The 23,342-nt window shown below is 42.1% G+C and overlaps 1 protein-coding gene across 3 annotated transcripts in view; it reads right to left on the reverse strand.

The window, feature by feature from the left end:
- LOC107222418 (cholecystokinin receptor type A-like) overlaps positions 1 to 23,342 on the reverse strand; it is a 50,177-nt gene that overhangs the window by 14,324 nt on the left and 12,511 nt on the right. For all 3 annotated transcript variants that reach the window (XR_006905121.1, XR_006905120.1, XM_046744380.1), the window contains exon 3: positions 5,724 to 5,838. Coding sequence is in view for 1 of the 3 variants with exons in the window: in XM_046744380.1 (XP_046600336.1) it covers positions 5,724 to 5,838 (115 nt within the window). In the remaining 2 variants the exon portion in view is untranslated. The remainder of the gene's footprint in view (positions 1 to 5,723; positions 5,839 to 23,342) is intronic.

Below are 23,342 nucleotides of genomic sequence, written 5' to 3' on the forward strand. Positions count from 1 at the left end.
TGTCGAAAGCAGAATTAAATTACACAACTACGGAAAAGGAATTACTGGCAATAATGTATGCATTAGATAAATTTAGAATTTGGTTAATTGGAAGTCCATTTGAAATAATAACAGATCATAAAGCATTAACTTTTATAAATACAGCACCGTTTTTAAGTCCACGATTATCACGATGGGTTGTAATCTTACAACAGTACACATTCACAGTCAAGCATTGCAAAGGAAAAGATAATGTGGTGGCAGATTTTTTCAGCCGAAATATCAACGGGAAACAAAGTACAAACGAACGTAACAAGTTACTAATAGCAAAAATAAACCAACTGCTAGTAGATAATGTAGAACTCGAACTAAACAAAATCGCATCTCAAACTATTAAAATGAATCCAACGTTGATAAGAAACCTGAAAAATTTAAAACAATTGCAAATAAAAGATGAGGAATTGAAAAATATCATAAATAAATGCAATACAGATTCATCTGATGGTTGTTACAAAGTACATGAAGACTTGTTGTTTTATAAAAGTAAATTCGATCAAAATTGGCGAGTAGTAATCCCACAAAGTATAGTAGATTTACTCGTAATTTCTGTACATGAAAAAATAGGTCATATGGGTGTATATAAAACATACCAATATATTAACAGATATTATTACTGGCGAAAAATGAGAGAAGGTATCAAAAAACGTATTCAAGCATGTGACACATGTCAAAGAACAAAGGCATTATCCTACAGCATGCAAGGAAAGTACAAGCAGGTAACAGCTGATCACCCGAACGAATTGACTACAATTGACTTCTATGGCCCTCTGCCGAGATCTATTGGGGGAGTCCAATATTTGTTAGTTGCAATAGATGCATTTTCAAAACTAGTTACGTTATACCCCATAAAACGAGCTACTACAACAATAGCATTAAATAAAATAATCAACGAGTACTTTAAAAACGTAGGAAAACCAAAAAGATTGCTATCCGACAATGGAACTCAATTCACAGCTGCTAGATGGAAAGTCGAATTAGAAAAACAAGGAGTAGAAGTTTGCTATTCATCAATTAGACACCCACAATCCAATCCTACTGAACGAGTGATGAGAGAACTGGGGAGATTTTTCCGTACCTTCTGCAATGATAAGCATACTAGATGGGCAAAATATGTCAAAGAAATCGAAAAATTATTAAATTTAACAACACACCATAGCACCGGTTTTATTCCATACGAACTTCATTTTAATAAAACAGCGCATGATGAATTAACAAAAATTGTAAAATTTCCAGACAGAATTGAAAATAGTCACGATATTAAAATATTGTTAGCCAAAGAAAACTTGAAGAAAAATTTTGAATATAGAAGCCGGAATCAAAAATCAATTTCAACTGTAATTTTAAATGAAGGAGATCTAGTTTTACTACGTGTACCATATCCATCCTCCGCTATCGATAAATTAACACACAAATTCTTCCATTTGTTTAAAGGTCCGTACAAAATAAACAAAAAAGTTAATGAAAATGCATATAATTTAATAGATACAAAAAATAAAAACAAAAACTTGGGAACTTTCAATCGTGTGAGTTTACGCAAATATTATCAGCCCACAAATCCAAGTGCTAAATAACAGATAATTTTTTGTAATGAAAATTCACGAAAAACTCGTCATGAATCCTTCAAATGTTCTAATAAGTCCAACATGCATAGATTATAGAATTTTTTAGATGTAAGTCCAGTTAAACAAAATGTTTGCTAAAAGAAAATGTGATTAGATTTTAAAATGATAATTTTAATGATGAATGATGAAGGATGAATGGATTGAATGATTGATAAGTAAGAAGTAATTTAAAGAGAGGTTTTTAGATTTTACTGCAAATATAGGATAACGAGTAATTTTCGATATTTTCGTTCTCACAACAATCTCGAAAATGGGGGGGGTGATGTAACGATATTACATGCGAGTCACATAGAATATAAAGTAATTCGTATGTACGCGCCTTAAGCACATACAACGTTTCAAAATAAAGGGCAAACGCTTAACTCTAGGTGTCACGTCGGTCAAGATCACCTATCCGGTGAAATAAGTGTAACTCTCTCTCTCTGCGAGCCGGGGTCGAAGCGAACGGTCGATATAAAGTCTAGTCCTGTCATATTCACATTCTTATAATTTCGTTAACATTTGGGAAAACAAAACAAGTAAAAAAAAAAAAAAAATTGAGACGACGATTCATACAAGAAGTGTAACCCAACGCAATCCCAATCTTTCGGAGCCTGTGAGCCTAAAGAACAAATCCAAATATCTGATCGACGAACGACCACGCAGTATAATCGGTGAAGACCGATTCTATAAAAGGAATATCAAAGAACTTCAACATCCATGATCATCTACGGAGCCGTTAGGCCACCTCTCTTCATCAGAGATATTCCGAGCTAAGTCATCTTTTCATTACTGATTTGTAGGTGGATTGTGCCACAAATCTGTAATAGCCTTCTTAAGTCAGTATTTTATATCTTCGTCTGTTAACTTTATTGTAATCTCACCATAATTTAGAGTCCTTTGTCAGTAGATTCATTCTTTCACTAGAATCATTTTTAAATTTGAAGCATAAAGGAAAAGAGAGCCAGTCTTTCGTTAATATGGTACAAAAATTTTACCAGAATAATTATATACAAAACGTCGGTAATCGCGTTGAGTAATTTTAACGTGTGAATGAAAGAGTGAATGAGATTTTCTATGATTGCCTGTTCTTTTAAAAGGTTATACCAAAACTCAATAAATCTGTGTTCTACATTGTTTCCTCCTGATTTAATGTATTTTGTTTATTGAATATATCTAGATTTCTAATATAACATAAAATCAAAACGTATCGGTTGAACCTCAAAAAAAAAAAAACCGTTACAAGGTATACATCCCACGCGGAAACTTTGGAATTTACGAAACGACGGCGGAAAGCTGTTGCGGCGATGATTTAGAAGTCATAATTTTTTGAAAGGCTGCACGTGCCCTATAAACTACCTACTTGTAAGATAATAAAAAGTTTCTTTCGACGGGTTCGGTCTCTTAACTTTCAAGGCTTTATTAGAGACCTCTTCGTCCAGGCAGCCCCTACCCTTCGCCCTTCCGACTCTCGCAACTTCTTCAACTTTCGCGACGGAAAGACGAAGAAGTCAGCTCTCTTTCGCGAAAACGTACCTATACGAATCGAAGGATACATGTGTACATATATGTATATATATATATATAGGTATACTCGTGTAGAATCATGTCTCAATTTTCCCCGTACGTCCTGCGTGGAATAACATCGTTTCATAATTGAAGCGAAACCCGACTCTCCGCAGGGAAATTGTGAATAAAGGAGGGGGCGGGGGGTGTCTCGACTCTCTTCAAAAATTATCTCACGGTGAGAATGACTTTTTTCGTTTTCTTTTGTTTTATTTCCACCCTTCATCTTCAAGCCCTCGGATATGATTCGAAATTTGAACGTCGAGAGACGTTTTTCGAGTTCGAATTAAAAAAAAAAAAAAATTCTTTTTTCCCCTCTTTCTTTCATCTTTTCTTTTGGTGAAACGTCACGACGAGACGCTCCGGGTTTACGGCCTACCAGCAGCAGATACCGAGGATTGCGAATTACGTCACTTTTGTGCAAACTCGTAAAAGTTGGAAAATCCGAGAGGTGGATACAGATAATGGTATACAAGGGGTGAACGGTCGGAGATCGATGGGGGATATGGCCGACTTTCGGCGTAGGTTCGCTTCGCGATAAAACCGGACTTTCAAAGGGATTCCCAGAGTTCGGCAATCAGTCGGAATTGTCGAGTAATCGTCTCATTGTCGGGCAGAATCGAGCGGCAAAGTGTGCGAAGTGCGAGGGTTGTAACAGACGCGATCCGGAGGAACGGCGAACAGCTGAGGACGAAACTGGGTCAGCGGGGATTTCTTCATCCCTTTCGCAAACTTAATAACAAGAGGGACGCGTGCCGTCGAAGAAAATTAATTTGCGGAATTTGAACGCGAATGTATAACGCGGACAGCGCGTCGCTTCGTTCGTCCTTCCGATAAAGGAAGATCGATCCATATGGATCCCCCACGATTCATCCGTCGAGCCTCAGTCGACTTCCGGTCCTCGATTCCCGCGATTTTCATACAAATTCTCCACGAATCTCGACGACGTTACGGCGAACGGATCCAACCGAATTCATGCAAATTACCAACCGGGGAATAACGCTCACCGCCTAGCGCTTGACGCGAAGCTCCGAGTCGGGATTAATCACGGTTACATTAACGACCGCGTGGCTATGCACAGCCGCCCAGCGATCCGCGGGATCCTTCTTCTTCTTTTTTTTTTTTTTTTTTTTTTTATTTATTTTTTTTTTTTTGTTTTACACCCCCTTACTTGGCCGCGATAAGACGCCGCTGGGAAAAGACGCCCCTAAATCTTTCGAATTGTCTCCGCTCTTCGACCCCCGACTCTGCAAGCTCTCTCTCCAATTTGTCCGTCTAGGCGTCTCAATGAAACGCGTTACGTCGCAGCTTATTCGAGCATTCCGGTTTCCACCTCTTCGTCATACCTACATCGCATTTTTCTCCCCGGCATCCGGAGCTCGGCGATAGTTATATTACTCCTCGAGTACTAGTGTACGTCTGTGTGTGCGTGTGTGTGTATATATATACACGTATACGTAAGCCGGAGGAGTGATCGAGGGTTCCACTACTTTTCTGAGTGCTACTTGATCCTCTTGCAAATAAAACGCAGACGACGCTATGGCCTCCGTCACCCCTTTCGTCCCCCGTCCTCGGTCTACGCTGTCTCATAAATCGTCCGTCTTCAATTTTACCTTCAATTTTTAGCACCCTGCTACAGCTCGAACTACTCCGCTGTGAAAATTTACTACCACGGTGAATATTTCTTAAACCCCAACCGTCCGTACTTCTGCACTCATCTTTCGGAGCAACAACGATCAATCGATATTAACGCCTCGACGTTATTCTAGATACGACACAGGAAAGAAAGAGAGAAGAAATATATTCCATCGCAAAAATTTGGATTCGGTAACTTTCTGAGAATCTTTTCACTCAATCAATCGCACCATGAATTTCAAGACTTGAAAAAATAAAAATGAAGAAAAAAGTACGAATAAATTACTTCGTATCCATGAGTAACAAAATTCTTCTCTTTTACTTTTTTTTTTTTTTTTTAACCGAACAACTATTACAAGCTATATTCCCGATCCACGAAATTTGTCTAAAAATTTCACGTCGGATGCAGCGCGTTATTTCAGACAATTTGTTTTCGCCGTAATCCACGCAACCTGTAGACGGATCAGGGGAGGAGCCGGGGTGTTGCAAAGCTGTAAAATGATGATATATCCCTGAAGGACGTATAAGGTAGCGAAAAGTTGTTAAGCCAAATCTCTCGTCTCCGTTGAACAAAAGGATTCTACGCTGACAAACAGACGGGTCACAATTACCGAAGAGAAAAGGGATCGCGGTATGCGTAGGAAGAGGGGGGTGAAGGGAACGTAAGCCGGGACGTCGCCGTGGCAATTAAGAAAGTTGTCTAATTTAATCTATGGCCACGAGAGCATGAGTGGCGGGGTGGCGAAGGTGCGCGGCCGCATGGCGAAACGAACGTGAAATGAATAAAGTTGAATAGAGCCCAGAGTGCGTGTAAACAGATGGCATCTAGGTTTGCCTGGGTGTGCGGGCGTGTTTGCGTGCTTACAATACGTGTCATCTTACCTTGGAAGTATGGTATCAGCCTGCACATCGTCGTACCAAATACGAAATTCTTGAGCATTTGTCCCAGGAGAGTGAACGGAATACAAAAGACACCGAGCAGCAGGTCTGATAGAGCCTGCGAACAGAACATGAACTTTTCACGTGATTGAAAATGTCCAATTTTTCACTTACTGCCGTACGTTGTACGCGTATGCGTACGCAAAGGAGACGTCGCGACGTCCCGCGGCTCTCGTTCCTCACCATCGAGCTTTGGAACCCCTGGGATATGGAGAAGACGCATTTCTAAGTTTAACGGAATGCGAAATGAGCCGCGCCGATCGCACGGCTCGTTTTACAACCCCCTGACAAGGAGAATTACCGAACGTGCCCTTTAAAATTCTTCGCCGGTACGCGTCTGGCGTCTAACCCAGCTATCGTTTGCTTTTACGAGGGATGAGATTAAAAATAAATAAACCCAGCCCCCCCCCCCCCCCTGCCACCTCCCCTCACCCCGTCGAACAATTCCCACTTTTACACCGATCGCTGTACGTCGATCATGTCGCTTTGCAGACGGATAAAGCTCGACGCTTTAACTTGATCGGGCTGGAAATTACCGACGACCCTCGTCATCTCTAAGCACGTTATAAACAAACCCGGCTTAACTGTTTCTCCGTATCCGCGAGCGGGGAGGAAGACTTTTGAAGCGCCTCAAATTATCAGGATATAATTATATCCTCCTTAATAGTTTAGCGGGCCTACGACCTTACCGCACTTCATGCGGATCGACTAGGGATTATTGTTAGTCGACTTGGTTCCCGGTCTGAAACAGCAATGGCGTAATGATTGCCGGAAGTTAGGACTCGAACTAATCTAATTACGAGGTAATAACTTGCTCCAAGTCACGGCCCTTTGCTCCCAATGAATCGGAGCTTTGAACGCGAATTTCCTAACGTCGTTAAGTTTCCACCTGGGTGGAAATTCTCTCGAGGAAATCGTCTTCCGTCTCCCGAAAGATCGCGACGCATCTTTTCTCTATATATTTTTCTTTCTGTTTGGTTTATTTTATAGGGTTTTTTTCCCCCGCCGTCTGCGGTAAATTCTAGCAAAATTTTGGCCGTAAACGATTTCAGCTCGAAAGATGTTGATTTAATTCAACAACTAGGTGATTTTACCCGCAGGCATCAGACTCGGGCGGAATCTAATTAAAGTACCGATGGGAAATTGGTAAAATGTCGCAATTATAACCGTTAATTGGAACTGATGGTAACAAGACTGTACCCTGTAGGAAAGATTACGAAAAAGCGACGACAGTCTCGCTGCAATCTTACGAGCAGGGAATAACGACTGCTAGTGCATTATTGTAACGACAGTCTGCAGTTTTACTGCCTGACACTTGTAAAATATAGCCAAGGTCTCAGTCAGTCTACCGTTTTATCGCTTAGCGCAATGCACTCGGCTAGCGATCGTCGTAAATGAACAGCAAAAGCTGTGTATATTGTAGACAACTCTGCGGGAATTGTTGAAATTTCATTAAACCTCGTGTAACCCGGATAAACAAGATTGCTCGACGTAATCTACCGGGCGATTTGATTACCGCATAAAAATGTACAGTACTTGAGTAAAGTATCACGCGTAAAAAGGGTTTCGCGATATCAGTCAATGCAAGTGGAAAATTTTTGACGTAAATTTGAGAGAAGTAAATCAAACGTTCCGTCTCCGGTCAATTTTCAATCACGAAACGAAACGTCCGTTTGATACTTTGAGTGGAGAGAAAATAAACGCACGACATGTCGGAGGAATTGAATATGCAAGCGCGAAACCTTTGAGACCAAAACCCTCATTACTCCTGCAAATTTGATATTCGCCACCCTCCGATCCTCGTTTGGCTTCATGATTGTACGCGTGAACAGCGCATGCGGGTGATATCCCGAGTACGAGTTAATTGAACAGTTGAGCCAGACGTTGATTCGAGGTTTCAAATCTCTGGAAAGGGCGAGGAGCGAAAGGATTCTCGAGTCCCGGGTCTCCAATCCGCGTATCTAACCCCGACCGATTAAGCACCCTCGACTCGGGAGCTCTGTGAGAATTTCACCGAGAGAGACGAATGGCAGGATCGAGTAACAGTAGCGCAGGCAACGCGAGGAAAACCTCAGACAGAATTGCGAATTTTGAAAACGACGGTTCCAAGTCTGCGAAAATCGAGTCAATCAAACGGAATCTTGACGGACGGACGCAACAATTATCGAATTTTTTGTATTTAAGGGCGAAGATAATTTCAGTGAATTGCAGGTCAACCGTTTCCAGGTCTGATCACGTATTTACTTTGTTCACTGATTTTTAAGTTTTCACGAGTCGTACGAACCGGGAGTTTTTCCACTGTGCAAACAATCTTCAGGGTAGTTACGGGAAAATATGTTACATGTTTTATTCATTCTTGTTTATTCGCTTTGACGGGAACAATCGCTGTTCTTTACATTTATTCAGTATTCTATTCTGCCTTCGAGTTTCTGAAAGCTGCGGCTGACATCCGGTTTCCGGCTCCTTATCATCGATTCCTGTATAAATCCCTTTGATCCGAGATGGCGTGAGAAGGGATGGATTTCGGTACAGTTGACGAATATCCGGATATTATTCGAGGAGTTTGCCTTTTCTCCTCGCTTTGAGACGTATTAACGTCTTTCCGCTGCACGGGTTACATTCGTTGCGCGGAAATTGAAAAATATCCACACCGGTTTGCCGGAAGGGCACAGAGGCGGTTGTTTTATGACGATATAACGGGAGCGGGCAGCCTATAAACTGGGCTCTAAGGATTGACCGTAACGCTTAACCGGATTCCCCAAAAACGGAATCCTCTAATCTATCAGGATTTCATAGCAAGACCTTAAAACCTGCGATTTAACCTCGCCGGAGGGACGATGCTTACAGGCTTGCATCGATTGCGGGCAAAGCGAAGGGAGAAAGGTAACGACAAGAAAACAGCCCATTCTTAACGCGCGAAAGAAATGGCAAGACACAGAAATTACTGGATATTCGTGCGGTAAGATGGAACGAAAGAGATAGATGGTACGATGATTGTTCAACTTGTGAACAAAAGTGACGCCGATGACTGCGACGCCGTCGGAGATCCATTGTTCTCTGTTTCTTAACCGCTGATATAGCTTCTTTTTCGCTATCAATAATCCGCAATGTAAAACCCCGCGATTCTGTTCCTACTAACGCATTCCTTATCTTCCGAGAGATTTATTAACCTCGCGGAGGAGTTGCAAAACCTGAATCACTCTCGTGTATGATTAGCGATTCCGTTGTTCTCGGGTAAAAAATGAATGAAAATAAAAAGAGACTGAAAGAAACTAATGTTCGGTTAATTTATCATCGAGATCGACGGATAATCCGCGAATTTCGTTAGGATTTCATGCGGGACTTATAACGGAATGATAACGATAAAGCGAAGGCTGGAAAACGCGAAATTTTCAACGGAGGCAAATTCGAAATTTAAATACGCTGCTCAATCGAATTGTTTGAAATGATAAATATGAAAATTCAGACAATTGAATCATAGGCATGTAAACCCAAGTTATGCAATTCGTAAAGCATAAATTCACTCTCACCAACCCTTTTGAACATTTTCATTCCATAATCGATGCGATCCACGTCCGAGTCTTTGTTTCACCGGCACGCGTACGATCGTAATAAGTATAAAATGGACTGTTGATTGCGAAAAGAAAAAACAAATAACAAAAAAAAAAAGAGAAACAACGCACGTTTCTGTCGGAATCCGCGATATTCCCGGTGTGAGGATTTTCAATGAAGTAAGAAATTCTTTTGTCTTGGCGCAATATTTGAATATATAAATTCAACCCGATGTAGTACAAGAAGATCACAGGATGGCTGGTTTAATTTTTTTGTTGGGCATATTACGCAATATATATATATATAAATACATATTATGTATAATTGTATATGTACGAGTATATGATGATGAGCGACGAAACTCCTTTGCGATGTTTTTATATCCGCAGAAAAAATACGGGTATTTGTTTCGGTATGCTTATTTTATGTGTATAAGTATGTAGAATACCTTCCAAGCCTTATAAACAGGCTTTCATAAATTACGGAGAAACCGAAGGCGCCTACCCATAATTCCTTGCAGACTCTCCACGTCGGTGGGATTTTCATTTTTTCCTTCTATTCTCTTCACTCCCTCCGCCCTCCGTTCCGACAATGGTGCTTTCGATATCCACTTTTGGCCCCGGGGCAACCCCTGTTAAGTATATGAGAAGATATGGCTCCCCAGCACCGGGTGAAAATTCATTCTCTCACTCCCGAAGTTGACTTTCGAGCCAATATACAGTTACCGTGGGTTATTTCTCGGACGTGACAGCATGCCGGACGGATTTGTGCCGAGGGAAGGGAAGGCGAAAAAATCCCTACGGGTTCTCGGGAATTAACTTCCAATTCTGTTTATCGTTGCAAGCTCCCGTACAACTCTGAGCTTGTGCAAAAAAATGATTAATTCATCGTACGGTAGGTATATACGATCTTTGAATAGCAGAAATTCATGACGGATTGATAAGTCCGACTCGCTAATCGAGTTTCGTCTAGTCGGTAATATAATTCTGTCTCTCTCTCTCTCTCTCTCTTAGTTTGTTCAATTTGTACTATTTGCTTCGCGACACAATCCCGCTGTAAGAATACTCCGTAATCCTATCGCAGAAACGCTGAAAGAGATATCAAACAAAAAATGAATGATTGATGGAGCGGGCAAGCCTCTTGAATAAAAAGTGATACGAAGCCACTTGCAATCTTCGTCTCGAATCATCGATTTCCTTCGTGTATCAAGTACACCGTTTTCTAATTTCGGGACGCGCATCGTATTTCTTCTAACTTTGCCTCCGCCTTAAAAAGTTTGTAAAGAAATAAGAGCAGCTGAAAATATCGAGAGGCAGAAAAACGGGGTGTTAACCACCTTTGAAAGGTGAAGTATTCGTCGATAAGTGTACTTAGCGTGAAATATATTGACACGGTGTGAAAGCTTATAATCGTAATCCTTCAGTCGCGAAATTGGCGTTGCGGAAAAAAGAAACGGCGAGTGTTCGTGTGGAAAAAAAAAAATAAAATAAAATAAAGAAATTAAAAAAAAAAAAAACGTTTCTCAGACAATACAAATGGACCAAGACGTCTGATCTTTAAACATCCATTCCCTATCCACGTATAAGCCGGTATGAAATTCTTTCTCCATAATTCTGGCGAACATGTAAATACCTAATACCTACCTACAACATGAAGAGAAACGTAATGTAATCAGCCCGGGGCTTTCGTAATACCTAGCCTGGCTATGATAAGGGAACGGCGGTGTATCCGATAAATGACTTTCATCCGTTCGTGATCGAATCGCGCAGAGTAGGCTGGAACGATGGGAGAAAGGAAAAAAAAAAAAAAAAAAAAAACAACTGTGCAAGGGTGGGGGGTGCGAACGCGGGTAACGCTAGGAATATTTTTTCCGCCCCAAGTAGGTATTATATAAGGTGAGTCGAATCCGTCGGGTGTATCTTGAGCCGTATACGCGCCATCGAGACGTGTCAGAAAAGCAGTTGGCTGCTCTCAGGTCGACCCTCGCTCGCTATCTAAGCTTCGCCTCGGCCGGCGCCCCGCGGTTCAACTAAACGACACTTTCGGCGAAGCCTATAAAGAGGCCCGGAGTCCCAGACAAACCGGTGAATGCGAGTCTCTGCCCCGTTGCGGAATATATACATATATATATATATATATATATTCGGATATATATATGAATATATATATGTATGTATGTGCATATACACACACGCGTACATGTGTAATTAAGTCTTATCGCGCAGGACCCGGAGTATCTCATCTCCTTTGCGTTTCTGCCTGGTGTGTGCCGGCTTCTATTTGTACCCATCTCGCGATTAATTATAACTGCAATAATGATACGCAAAACTCGGCTGTTTTGCCTTATCGCGAATGGGGCAACAAAGCTGCCGTCCCACCACCACCACCACCCCCCTACCCTCTTATCCTCCGACACGGTTCTTCGGAACATTTCGGAGCTTCTGAGAGTCACATACAACCTGCCGAAATAACCGGGTCCCGCAACCCCCACCCCATCCTCCTGTTCCTTACCGAAAATCCCTGAAATTTATCACCTTTTCAGCCCCCCCCCCCCCCCCCCCCCCGCCCCCCGGTCGGCAACCCCTTTTATGTCCCATTCCAGCGACTACTTTCCTCTCGCGCTTTTTATACGGCCACCCGGGAAAATCCCCTCAATGACCACGGTTCGATCCGGCTTCTGAAAATGCATTGATATCATTCTTATATCCTTTCGGTATCGCGTTCGTATTATTATTATTATTATTATTATTTTTATTACCGTTATAGACCAAACGAAAGGATCGACGTCATAAATGTTGTTAGCCACACGTGCGAAAGTGATCGAAGTTCGCGTATACCTGTAATATGCGAAAAGAAAAAAACAAACAGTATTGTAAGGATGATTTACTTTATTTCTTCGATTTCGTACGAAAATTTCAGCATATTCGCGCTGTTGAAATACGTGAGTAACACAACGTTTTCAATATCGCAATTTTCTTTTAAATAACTCGAAAATTTCGAATACTACACGAGGAACGTAACGCGGAATGCTGAAGCAAAAAAATTACAGTTAACCCGGGGAAATTTCTTTGATGAAAATTTGTCTAGCACAGTTTCACCTCGCTGTAGCAAAAACATGGGGACAAAAAACAACGCCCGCCTCTTGAGCCTGGCGTGTGCGGTAAGACGACTTTGAGTTTTCAGCCCCAACTCCGTATATAAGACGAGGGTTGAGGTAGTAATACTAATGCGAATAATGACAGTTGCGATGGTAAAAATAATAAGGATAATAGCGATGACGATGATGATAACAACAACAGTCGCGATTGTCTGCATCCGACGATGAGATAAGATCCCGGTCGAGGCTTATTGTCAGCAACAGGATCGCTTCGTAGCTGACCTCGTTTGGAGGAAGCCAAGGACATGAATCAGCCGGAGCTTTTTCGCGTATTTGCGGTGGCAATCTGTTACACAAGTTGGTGCGATCTCCCGCAGCGCAGCGGCACGTATATTCGTCTATTTTTCTTTATTCTTTTTCTCCCGGCCTCCGCAGAATCCTCGGTATAAGCTGATCCTGATGGTGCCTTGGGTGTATCGGTGTTTTCGTGTCTGCGTGCCCGCGTGTTTCGTGCTTGTGACACGACACGGCCCGGCCTAATGAGCCGTGTGAACGAATTTATACCACTTGTCTTTTCCCAATCTCTGCAGCTTTTCTTTTCCACCCGCTTGTTTAATCTTCTTTCGCCCCGGATTTGTCTTCAACGTTTCTTGCCCCTCCTCGTATTACAACACCGGCGAAAATTTCGTCGGCATTTTCACAAGCATACACGTATCTAAGAAGTTTTCGGTGGTTGAATCAAATTTTACCATCTCCAAAAAATCGTCCGTCGACTCGATTTTTCCTTAAATTTAATTTCCGGTTTTTTTTAACGCGTGCACCGTTCGCACTAAATATCAAAGTCTTGCACCTCGTTTCGCTCTAAGGAAAAAATTTCCTATTCACCTAGCGTCTCTACTTCCACACTAGCGTTGTTATTATTATTATTGTTGTTGTTGTTGTTGTTGTTATTATTATTTTACACACGGATGCAGTCGGTCCCGGGTCTTCATCCCTTGCTCATCGTCAATGGAAATTGTATCGTGTATTATACAGTTGCCTTTTCAAACTTTCCCGAGAACTGCACTGGGATTTGCTGCGAGATAAGTCGCGCTGAGAGCGAAATGCGGACCGAATGCCCCTCTGTACGTATATTCCCTCGACTCTGCAAGCACGCGTCTGCGAGAGCTTTTATCGTCAAAAGCGCAACATCGGAGCACGGCTGCTTATCTCACGGTATAATATAATAAGTCTGAGCGGATAATTTATAAATAAATTACCGAGTAAATTATATCTTTCCATTAGACCGTGAGGCGCGGCGCGGTGAAAATCGACGGAAATCGAGTATATTTCTTCTCGGCATTGTAATCGAGAGATTGATGCGTCGCGGAGGAATCCGACCGGAAATTGTCCGGCGAAAAGGGAAGAAGGATTAATCCATGCATCTATCCCGGAGCTCGCTGGGGAAAATTTTTATGGGATATACGTATAGTCGTAGGAAAAAGTCCGTCGTGCCCGCTCTGCAGAATCGCTTAGCATATGGGACGTAATTGCGACGCGATGCAACTTTCGTCGTTATTTACGAGGCAATTCTTAGAGCGTGCAACGGGAGAATTATTAACTACCTTTCTTATGTCTCAGGGTTGAAATTTATTACCCCTAACCGTCCGCTATTCGTGACTCCCGCACATGCGGCGTTGTTTCCCCATTTTAACGTAGGCAACGTTCCGTCTCGTTCTTCCTTACTTTTCGTCTCTATAACTAATTATTTTTCCCCTCTTGTCTCGTTTTCCTGAAGGAGAAGAGAAGAAAAAACGGATTCTCTAACTACGTGCGAAGAGAGGTGTTAACAACGCGAGGGGGCGAAAAAGTTGGCTGAAAAAAACCGTAATTGAAAAACTCGCCGCTAATTAACACCGGCTTTGTAATCCGCCGCTCGTCGTTTGTCCTTTCTGTCGATCCACCAGGCCTCGGTTTATTTGCCCAACCCTCCGCCGTCCCCTCTGAGACGAAGGAGAAGCAATTGCGAACAAGGAATAAAAGTGGAAAAAAAAGGAAAGTATAAGAAGCTGAGGTGAAAAAAGATTCTCTACGCACCTCGAGTCGGCCGTTTCTTCTCTCTCTCTCTCTCTCTCTCTCTCTCTCTCTCTCTCTTCTTACCTAATTGATTATTTCATTTTTTTTCTTTCCCTCGTAAAGTTTAACCGTGAAAAAGAAATATATCGTTTTGGAGGAAATTATGAAAAAACGAAAATTGAACTGCCGGAAAATGGTGCAAGCGCTGTCGAAAGAGTAACCGGAAAATTTCACGTTGGGTAGAATTAAATAAAGAAGAATATAAAAAAAGTGTCCTCGAAAGTGATTCTCTTGGGTTACGACGAATTTGATTTTCATAAATCCAAACGTCTTATCAGAAATTTTTCCGTAGGCATCGGACCTTCTGCAGCAGAAAACTCGCCGCCGTTTCTCGATCCGCGTTCAGCCCCTTCGCCTTTCGTCCGAGCTCTGGATTTCCTATCGGATATCCACTTCGTAATTTATAGCTTGCACGTGAGATTCTAGAGATACCTGGGAGTATACCGACTACGTGAGACTTTGTGAATTTGCGCTAAAACAGCTTCCAGCATTCCTAAATCCGCCTCTTCCTCTCGCCGGTTGTACGTCCTCTTTTCCTGCTGCCAGTTTGTCCAACCCCCGAGCATCGGAATTCTAAACCACGGTCCAGTTTCGTCTGTAAATCTCTCGCGAAATGCAAACGAAGCCGGGAAATAATAAGTAGATAAAATTTAGACACCGCAAGGGTTCGATAAATTTAATTCGCAATTTTTATCCCAGAAACAAAACGAAATGGACTAGCTTTAAAATAAAATTTATCCCACGATGAAATTCAAATGCGAATTGCTGAGAGGATAGGTGGATTATACTCCTGAAATTTTATTAAAGTAGCTACTCTTTTCGATCAATAGAATAGCTTACAATTTAAATGCATAATTTCCTGAGGAAAGAGCAGCCATCGATTTTCTCCTCTGGTGGGCTTGTTCTAGGTATATTACCTCGCATACCGTAAGTAAGTGGAATATTAATTTCAAGCATATTTCGTCTAGCTTCGGTGCATCTGGTAAATTATCGAACAGCTTTCGCGCATTCGAAATTCATCTTGTCGCGCGAAGAATATGTTGTCAAACATTCTATAACGTCAAGTGTTCAACGAAATTGTCAAACGTTGAACTTTGAATTCACTTGAAATCAGATGCAAATTTGTTTAAGAAGATCGACGAGTTGAAAATCAATACTTTCGGTTAAATTTTAAATGGATAAAGAATCCAAAATTAAATATTATTTTCTTATTCCAAAAATCTAGCAGATTCGTTCTATTTTATTCGAGGGTGGCTTACTTCGTTGAGTTTCTCCTCAATAGTTTCATTTCAAAGGTGCTATTCGTTAATGAGAATTGACATCGGTAGAAATTTCCAAAAAAAATGTAATACATTTTCAGTACAACGCATTGAGTAATTAAATCTGTAGTGAGACCGAAAAGAACAAACTATATTCTTTAACAATTTTAAAACGATATAGAATCGATATACCTAAGCTATCATCGTTCAAAATGTGAAAATTTTTTTCTCCACTACTTAAAAAAAAAAAACCTCGAAATTCGATAGACGCGGTAATAAAATAAAATTTTTATTACTCTCCGATTGTATACCAGGTAAAAATCGACCAAAGGGCAGTTAGAAAAAAATCAGGTAAATGTAATATCCAGAGTTGAAGGGGATGAAGACGAGGGTGTAAACTAGGCGGAGATAATCCCCTGGGATAATTTGTTCTGTGTGACGTTTGCGCCGTGCTATAGACTCCGGACGGGGTATACACGGTGCAAGATACTCGGGTCGGAATGTCTGAGGAAACAAATGACCCTGGAGGGAAACGGGCCGGTGGCGGCGTGCCCTTTGTATCCGTGTGCACAGCCACGAGACGCGTCCTTCGCGATACAACGCCAATTCCCCGACAGTTTAACGCAGAATTGGAGAAATCGTTAAGCGGCCGGGGGGGCTCGTCGTTACCCTAGACCCGGAATGGGGGGACATTAGGGGGTGAATAAGGGTAGGAAGGGCGGGGGGGGGGGGGGGGGGGGGGGAGAGCGAAAGAGCGACTGTATACCCGCAATCACGAGAACCGTGTCTCTCCCCGTTTTATTAAATTTTAAGCGTAAGATTTACCCTCCGCCTCACCGCCTCCCCGCCCGCCCGCGACATCCTCCCACATTATGGCCGGGGCAAAAATTTCATCAGAAATGACAAAATGTTGGAAGGAAATATGCACCGGTGGATATTATGCAAACGATATGCCTACCCGGCCACTCCGCCATTCCCCTCTCGCCGTTTCTTCCCAAGCTCTCTTTATCGCCGAATTCGTGTATGCATGTATATATATATATATATATGTATATGTATATGTATATGTATATATATATGTATACGTGTACGTATACTGTACGCAAGGTAGGCGTATCTATGTATAGATAGTGAGTATATTTCCCAGAGGGAAAATTCTCACCCTGCACAAGGTGCAGTGTAAGTGAGGAAAAATAAAATTGGGGACGCTTGTACACCGACTGACTTGATCTTCCGCCTTGTCGTTCCTCAAATTTATACACACGCGTTCATATGCATATATATATATATATATATATATATATATATATATATATATATATATATATATATATATATATACACACATATTTGGTTATAATAATAATAATAATAATCATACGTCACCGCGCGCCGAGATTATTCGATTATCGCGATTTTCCTTGTTTTTTTTTTTTTTTTTAAATTTATATTCTGTTATTTTTCACCCCCTTCCCACTTCCCCAACTTTTATCATCGTATCGCCGATGTGTCAAGCGCTTATCTACGCCTCTCGACTTTGACTCTGCAGTCAGGCATGAAAAAAATATTCCCTCAGGGGCGGAGGGTGTTTGGAGGGTTTGAAATATCGCTGTCACACGTTCCTTCGGGCGACGCGTCGATTCCCTCAACGAGTTCTTCCTACCCTTGTTCCCAACTGTTACCCTTTTCTAATTTCCTTGCCCAGTACTCAAGCGCCGCCGAACAAACCCTCTTGCAGTCTATCCGACAGGGTTCAGGGATATTTGTTACAGACAGGGTTACGTCTCGAGATTGCGGAGCGGGACAATCCGAAATTGAAAAACAAACTTCAGACAGCGGTAAGATCAAAGCGAAACGGAGCGAAGTTTGACCCGACACTCCTTTCTCATCTGTCTCGTCTTACAGTACAATTCCGATTACCTGTCTCCACACTTAAATTTTCCACACGTAAGATTTTATACCGTCCGGAGAGCGCCCGGAACTCAAAGAGACTTTCGATCAGACGGAAATACGTCGGAACTGTCGTTGAAAAGGCGAAGAATATTGAGGAAATCGAATTGAAAATTTTTCTACATTGGACGAAACGCGATTTTTTTGAGGCACGGATGCTAGATCAGGGCATAAAGATGGATAAATATTGCGTTACTTCCATAAATCGCAGCGATCACGAGTAGATCTACTTGCGCGAATAAACGTCCGATCATTTTCTCCGTACTTGGAATTACCGTTCCGTTTGCCCCGAATTTGATCTCATGATTTCCGGGAATCGTTTCGCCGATAGAGTAGTTTGAAAACAAAGCTCGGCACGTCCTCGGTATCCGCGGTTCTTGCAACTTTCGTGAAAGTTTCACGGGATGAAGATCCATCCGAGGCGAGCAGCCTGACTTTACTCCATCCCAACGGGACTTCCGAATGATCGTTCCTCGTTCCAACTCTCAGAGATCCTGCAACCGCAGTAGGACACCTCGGGCTATTTCCGCTCGGACTTTATTAGCAGCTGGATTGAGGGGTGCGCAAGACCCTCGTTCGATGCTCCCGCGGGAAGCCGGGGAACAAACGTCCGATTCGAGAAACTGGGGGATCTTGTCAAAAAAAAAAAAGAAAAAACAAAAAGAAAAAAACATTAAAAAAAGAGAAGAAAAATCGGGATGATCGCGTCGCGTTGTCCCGCAGCGATTGTTGGAGAAATCGCGACGATAGGTGTGAAATTACCGATTACGCACGTACCGAATCCCAGTGTCCTTCTGGGTTTTTGTTACCACGTCCCTTTCAATGAACGGATCGAAGAAAAAACAAACAGTAGAAGAGGACGGAGGAAAAACGGTGAAAAAAAAAAAAAAAATGAAACGGAAAAAAATTTCCCTCCAAATGAAGTGCGGGATGAATTTTCTTCCTTTCGGAGCTTTATTCTCTCTCTGCACAAGTTCTTATCCCGGCGACTCGATCATTTCTCACTCTGATAAAATCCCCGTCTTGAAATCCCCGCCCCTTTCATCGAGGGGAAAAACGGCGGGGGAGAGAATAAGGGAATCCGGGCTACGGGCAGTTGAGGAAAATTTTATTATTTATCAAGGGAAATCCACCGGGCGAACTTTCTTCCGGAGTTGTTCGTGCGTTCAGGTATATAAGGTAAGGTACCCACTTGGGTGTGCCTGCCGCCGCTCCAATTACTTATAGGCGAATCTCACAATTTGAGTGTTCAATTATTTGCTCCCCGCAGGTCTGTTTGTTTGTTTGATTCTCGTTTGCTCGTTTCTCTTGCGCCGTTGTTATCAATCCTCGAACGGAAACGAAGAAACAAAAAACAGAACAATAATTCAAATAAAACACAAAAGTATTTGTTCGACATTTTCGACGGCACGTGTGGAAAAATTTCTCCTACATTGTGAATCGGAGCTTCGAGTATCGTGTGAAAAAAAATATATAACAACAACGTCCGTGTGCACAATTACTGCTGCTGCATCCCCACGCAATATACGAACAAAATTCAAAGCTCGCTCGTGAGATTTTCCTCTATCCGAAGCTCTTATCTCGGACTCGAAGGAGTTTCCGCGATTTTCCTGTTTGCCAGAACCACCCCTGCAGTCGCGGCGTGCAAAACCGCAGAGCCTGGAACTTGTTGCTTCGTTGGGTATCTCGAGTCTAGACTCTGACGGAACTCCGTTGTACGGAAAGCTTCGCTGCGTCGTTCGCAATTTATCGGCGTGTACTTCGGAGGAGTTACAACCCGGAGACTGCGTTGCAACGGCGATACAAGGCAGTTTCCTATAATTTTCCCGCGGTGGACAAATTGTCCCGTAGTAGAGTGAAATAGCCGTTTTCAAATTGAAAGAACCGATCGAGTGATGGTCGCGGCAATTTCTTCGTCTTCTTTTCCTTTCGTCTTCTTCTCTGTTTTTTTTTTTTTCATATTATCATTTTGCCGAAAAAAAAACAACGAACAATAAAATAAAAAATTTGCCACCGCGCGTCGGAAAACGGTCGTAAATAGCGGCCGTCTCGCGCTGCCGTATCTCTGTGGCGATAAATCGCGCGTGAGATATGTGAAATATATGCGGCATGGCAGGACGTTTCTTTCGCATTTTCACCCCGACGAGATGCGTCTGGGTCTGCAACCGGGCGTTACTCTGGCTCAATGTCCTGTCCTGGGTCCTCCAACTTACGTTTTGGGACAAACGAGCCGAGAATAAACGGAAAGGTCGTCAACGTCGAGGAAACCATCCGAGCGGAAACCGACGACGTCTGACGACCATTTTTGAAACGGACTCTCGTGCATTGTCCTCGGATCGAGAGGATTTTATGCATTTTATGCATATTGTTTCACAGCCGAGTTCCGTCGTCTTTGTCACGTCGTTGTGAATGTTCTCGTACAAGTTAATTTCCTGCCTGAAATATTTTTATAACAGTATCAATTCTCTCGGTATAAATTTCTTTTCAATTACAGGCAATTACCTGTGTAATATACACCTTATACGTCTACGGTAGAAAGAATCTTGGATTATTCTTCTGGAGATATTTCAACGAGAGAAGAATGTGACGCCAATTTCGGTACGAATAAACTTAAAATTTGAATTTGTATGAACTTGCAAAAATTTGGGACGTGATATTTCGTGTTTCAAGGGAACGGAACTCGTTCCTCAATTTTTTAATTCAATACTCTTTTATTTCCGGGTAAATGGTGTTAGAAAATAAAAAACAACGACGACAAATCGTTGCGATTCCCAGATTAAAAATTTTCATCACCGCAGACCGCACTGCGCACGTATGTAGCAGGTACACATGTACGTCAACTGGAGAAAAACAAAATTCGCAAAAATTCTTCGTCGTTTATTTTTCGATTTCCAACGTTTTTTTTCGCCCCCTCCTCCTCTCCTCTCGTCATTTCGCACAGTACCTAGACATATCAGTCAACCCAAGCGAAGCTAAATACGCTAAGCGCGCGACGGCGGGGGATGTTTTTATACCAGTGTTAAAGTTTGCTTCTTTTTTTGGTTTTTGTTTTTTTTTTTTTGTTTTTTTGAAAACCTTGCGCGAGGATGAAGCTTTAGGGCATGTACAAATGAAATAGCGTTTTTGGGTTTTCGCGGGACGCGTTTTTCCGATTATTATAAAATCTTTCAATTGGATTGAAAGCGCGCGAAGATCTCGTACGCGGGTGTTTATTTTCCATCGCACACATTAAACTACCCTTAAGATATATGTATAAAGCGCTCTGGCTGATCGTTACTTCGCAATCCCTTCCTCGTCGCAACGCCCGTGGTGTGAAAGATTTTTATCACTTATTTCTCACCCATGAATATACCTGTGATCCGTGATTCGTTATTATTTTTCGTTTTTTTTTTTTTTTTCTTTATTCTGCTGCGGTCGCTTCTTTTCACGCCCCGTGAGTCGGTTGTAATGGATATTTAATTTTCAAAAGGCGAGAAGGAATCGCTAAGCGAAGCTATTTAATGTATCATTTGAGTACACGTGGAAGCAATTTTATTTCCGGTTCGTCTTTTTCTCTCCTCTTCCTCATTCTTCTCTTTGCTATTCATTCGTTTCTCCTTGGGTAGATTTTTCTTCCAGCAAAGTATAATCTTTGTACGTTTTTTATTTCCTATACCCTATAGACCGTATATCGTAGGGTCGTTTTATTCACCCGAGATTATATATCGGAAAAAAGTCTCACGTGAGATTTGAATGCCCGAAACGGCAATGCCGGCGATGTTTTCGGTATTATTTCGAAGATTAGAAAAAGTGACGAAACAAAAGTGAAAGAACGAAAGAAAAAAAAGAAAGAAAAAGGAAGGGAAATAATATTCTCATACACAAGACGCGTATGGAAAATATTCAAATTAATTTTTCCCTCGCCTCGCAAACGTATCACACTTATTCGCGAAGTATATTTGCAAAACGAATAAACCGCGAGAAGAATATATAAGTTAAAAAGTTACAAAAGAACTATGTTGCGAATTATTATACAGTCTTCCAGGGGCGAGTAAATAACTCTCGGTGCTAAAATAAATATTCCAAAGTATAACAGGGAGAGCTCGAGAAAACTGAGAAACTTCAGACAGAAAGTCTGGGAGCAATTTTTTAACTCTTGGGTGAAAAAATACCCCGCCACCCTACGCCCCGGTGTATATTATGTAATCCAATTTTTTTTCTTCCCACTTCTCTCTTTCTTTTTACCTGTTTCTTTCTCGTTCTTAAACGCGGGTGAATTTACTTGTCAATTTTGTCTTTCTTTTTCTCCTCTCTCTCATAATTTATCTTCCCCAGCTTTTAGGTTTCAATTTTCCGGGCAATCTATAAATTGCTTCAAATTTTCCACCCACAATTTCCATCAAAGTTTAACACAATCGGCGAAAGTTCAACCGCTCGGATAATACCGTACCCACGCTTTGGGGAGTTTAGACGTTATAAATCAGTTGGCAACTAGTTTCGCCACATCCCGTTTCGGAATCAGACGGAAACTTCGCAGTTCGGCCGGTTAGTATCGGGATACCCGGCGAGCGGAAACTTTTGAAGACCGCAATAATTTACGCGATATAGCGGAATAGCCGGTTCAATTGACCAATTGGCAACGAAAACACCCGGCATACGTCTCAAATTTCTTGGATCGCACGTCGCCTTACGTATGAATGGAAAATATTTTATTCATTCCTTGTTATGCATTCGCAATGAAACGATACAACTTGTACGCGTAGCGCGGTGAAAATTTATTATCTCGGGTGAAAACTCGCGGTTTTCTTTATCGCTGTCGGTGTGAAAAAATAGTTAAAAAATTGCAAGATTAATGAAATTTCTAAAAACTTGCAGCGATCCAAGCTTGAGTTATAAACTGTAAAATACACGTCGTCGCACAGCTAATATCGCTGTACGCGTACGACAAAAAAAGATACGTGGAAGTGATCGACGAAAACCGGTAACCGGAACAAAAAGGCAAATTGGAAACCAGCAATCGCGTTGGTAACGGTAATTGGATTCCTGGGGGAAAATTAATGACCGCAGTTACTGGCGAGGCGAAGAACTCGATGCCGAACTTGAAACCGGAGCGCCGAGCGATCGAATTTCCGCTGCTTTCTACCCGAATATCCTCGCGATTTTTTCTTTCTTTCCTTTTTTTTTTTTTTTGAAGAGGATTGGGGGGTGGGTCACGTTGGTTAAAAATTCAGTGACCATTTCAGAGTAGAGTAGAAAAAAAAGGAGTAAAACATTGTCTCGAAATTGATTAAGGGCGGTTTTGTTGTATGCTCGTTTACACGCAGCTGCGGAATTTATATGCACAACGGTGAATTCACAGCACCCGACAACCGATTCATCTTACGCGAAGCGTGCGGAAACCGCCATTCGTCTCTTGATAATCCTTCCGCGTCGAGGCGAGAAAGCGAGAGTGAGACTATAGTCGGGCCGAATCCACCCGTCAGAAAGAGACGCCTCTCGCTTCCGGTTCGCTTGACGCCTGTTCCCGACAGCTCTCGTTGCGCCCCTGCATGTTTCCGCCCCCTCCCCGTTTCACGGGGGACAAATGATCCGCTGTGAGAGAGTGAGCTT

The sequence above is a fragment of the Neodiprion lecontei genome, chromosome 6, assembly GCF_021901455.1.
Source record: "Neodiprion lecontei isolate iyNeoLeco1 chromosome 6, iyNeoLeco1.1, whole genome shotgun sequence".
Classification (NCBI taxonomy): domain Eukaryota; kingdom Metazoa; phylum Arthropoda; class Insecta; order Hymenoptera; family Diprionidae; genus Neodiprion; species Neodiprion lecontei.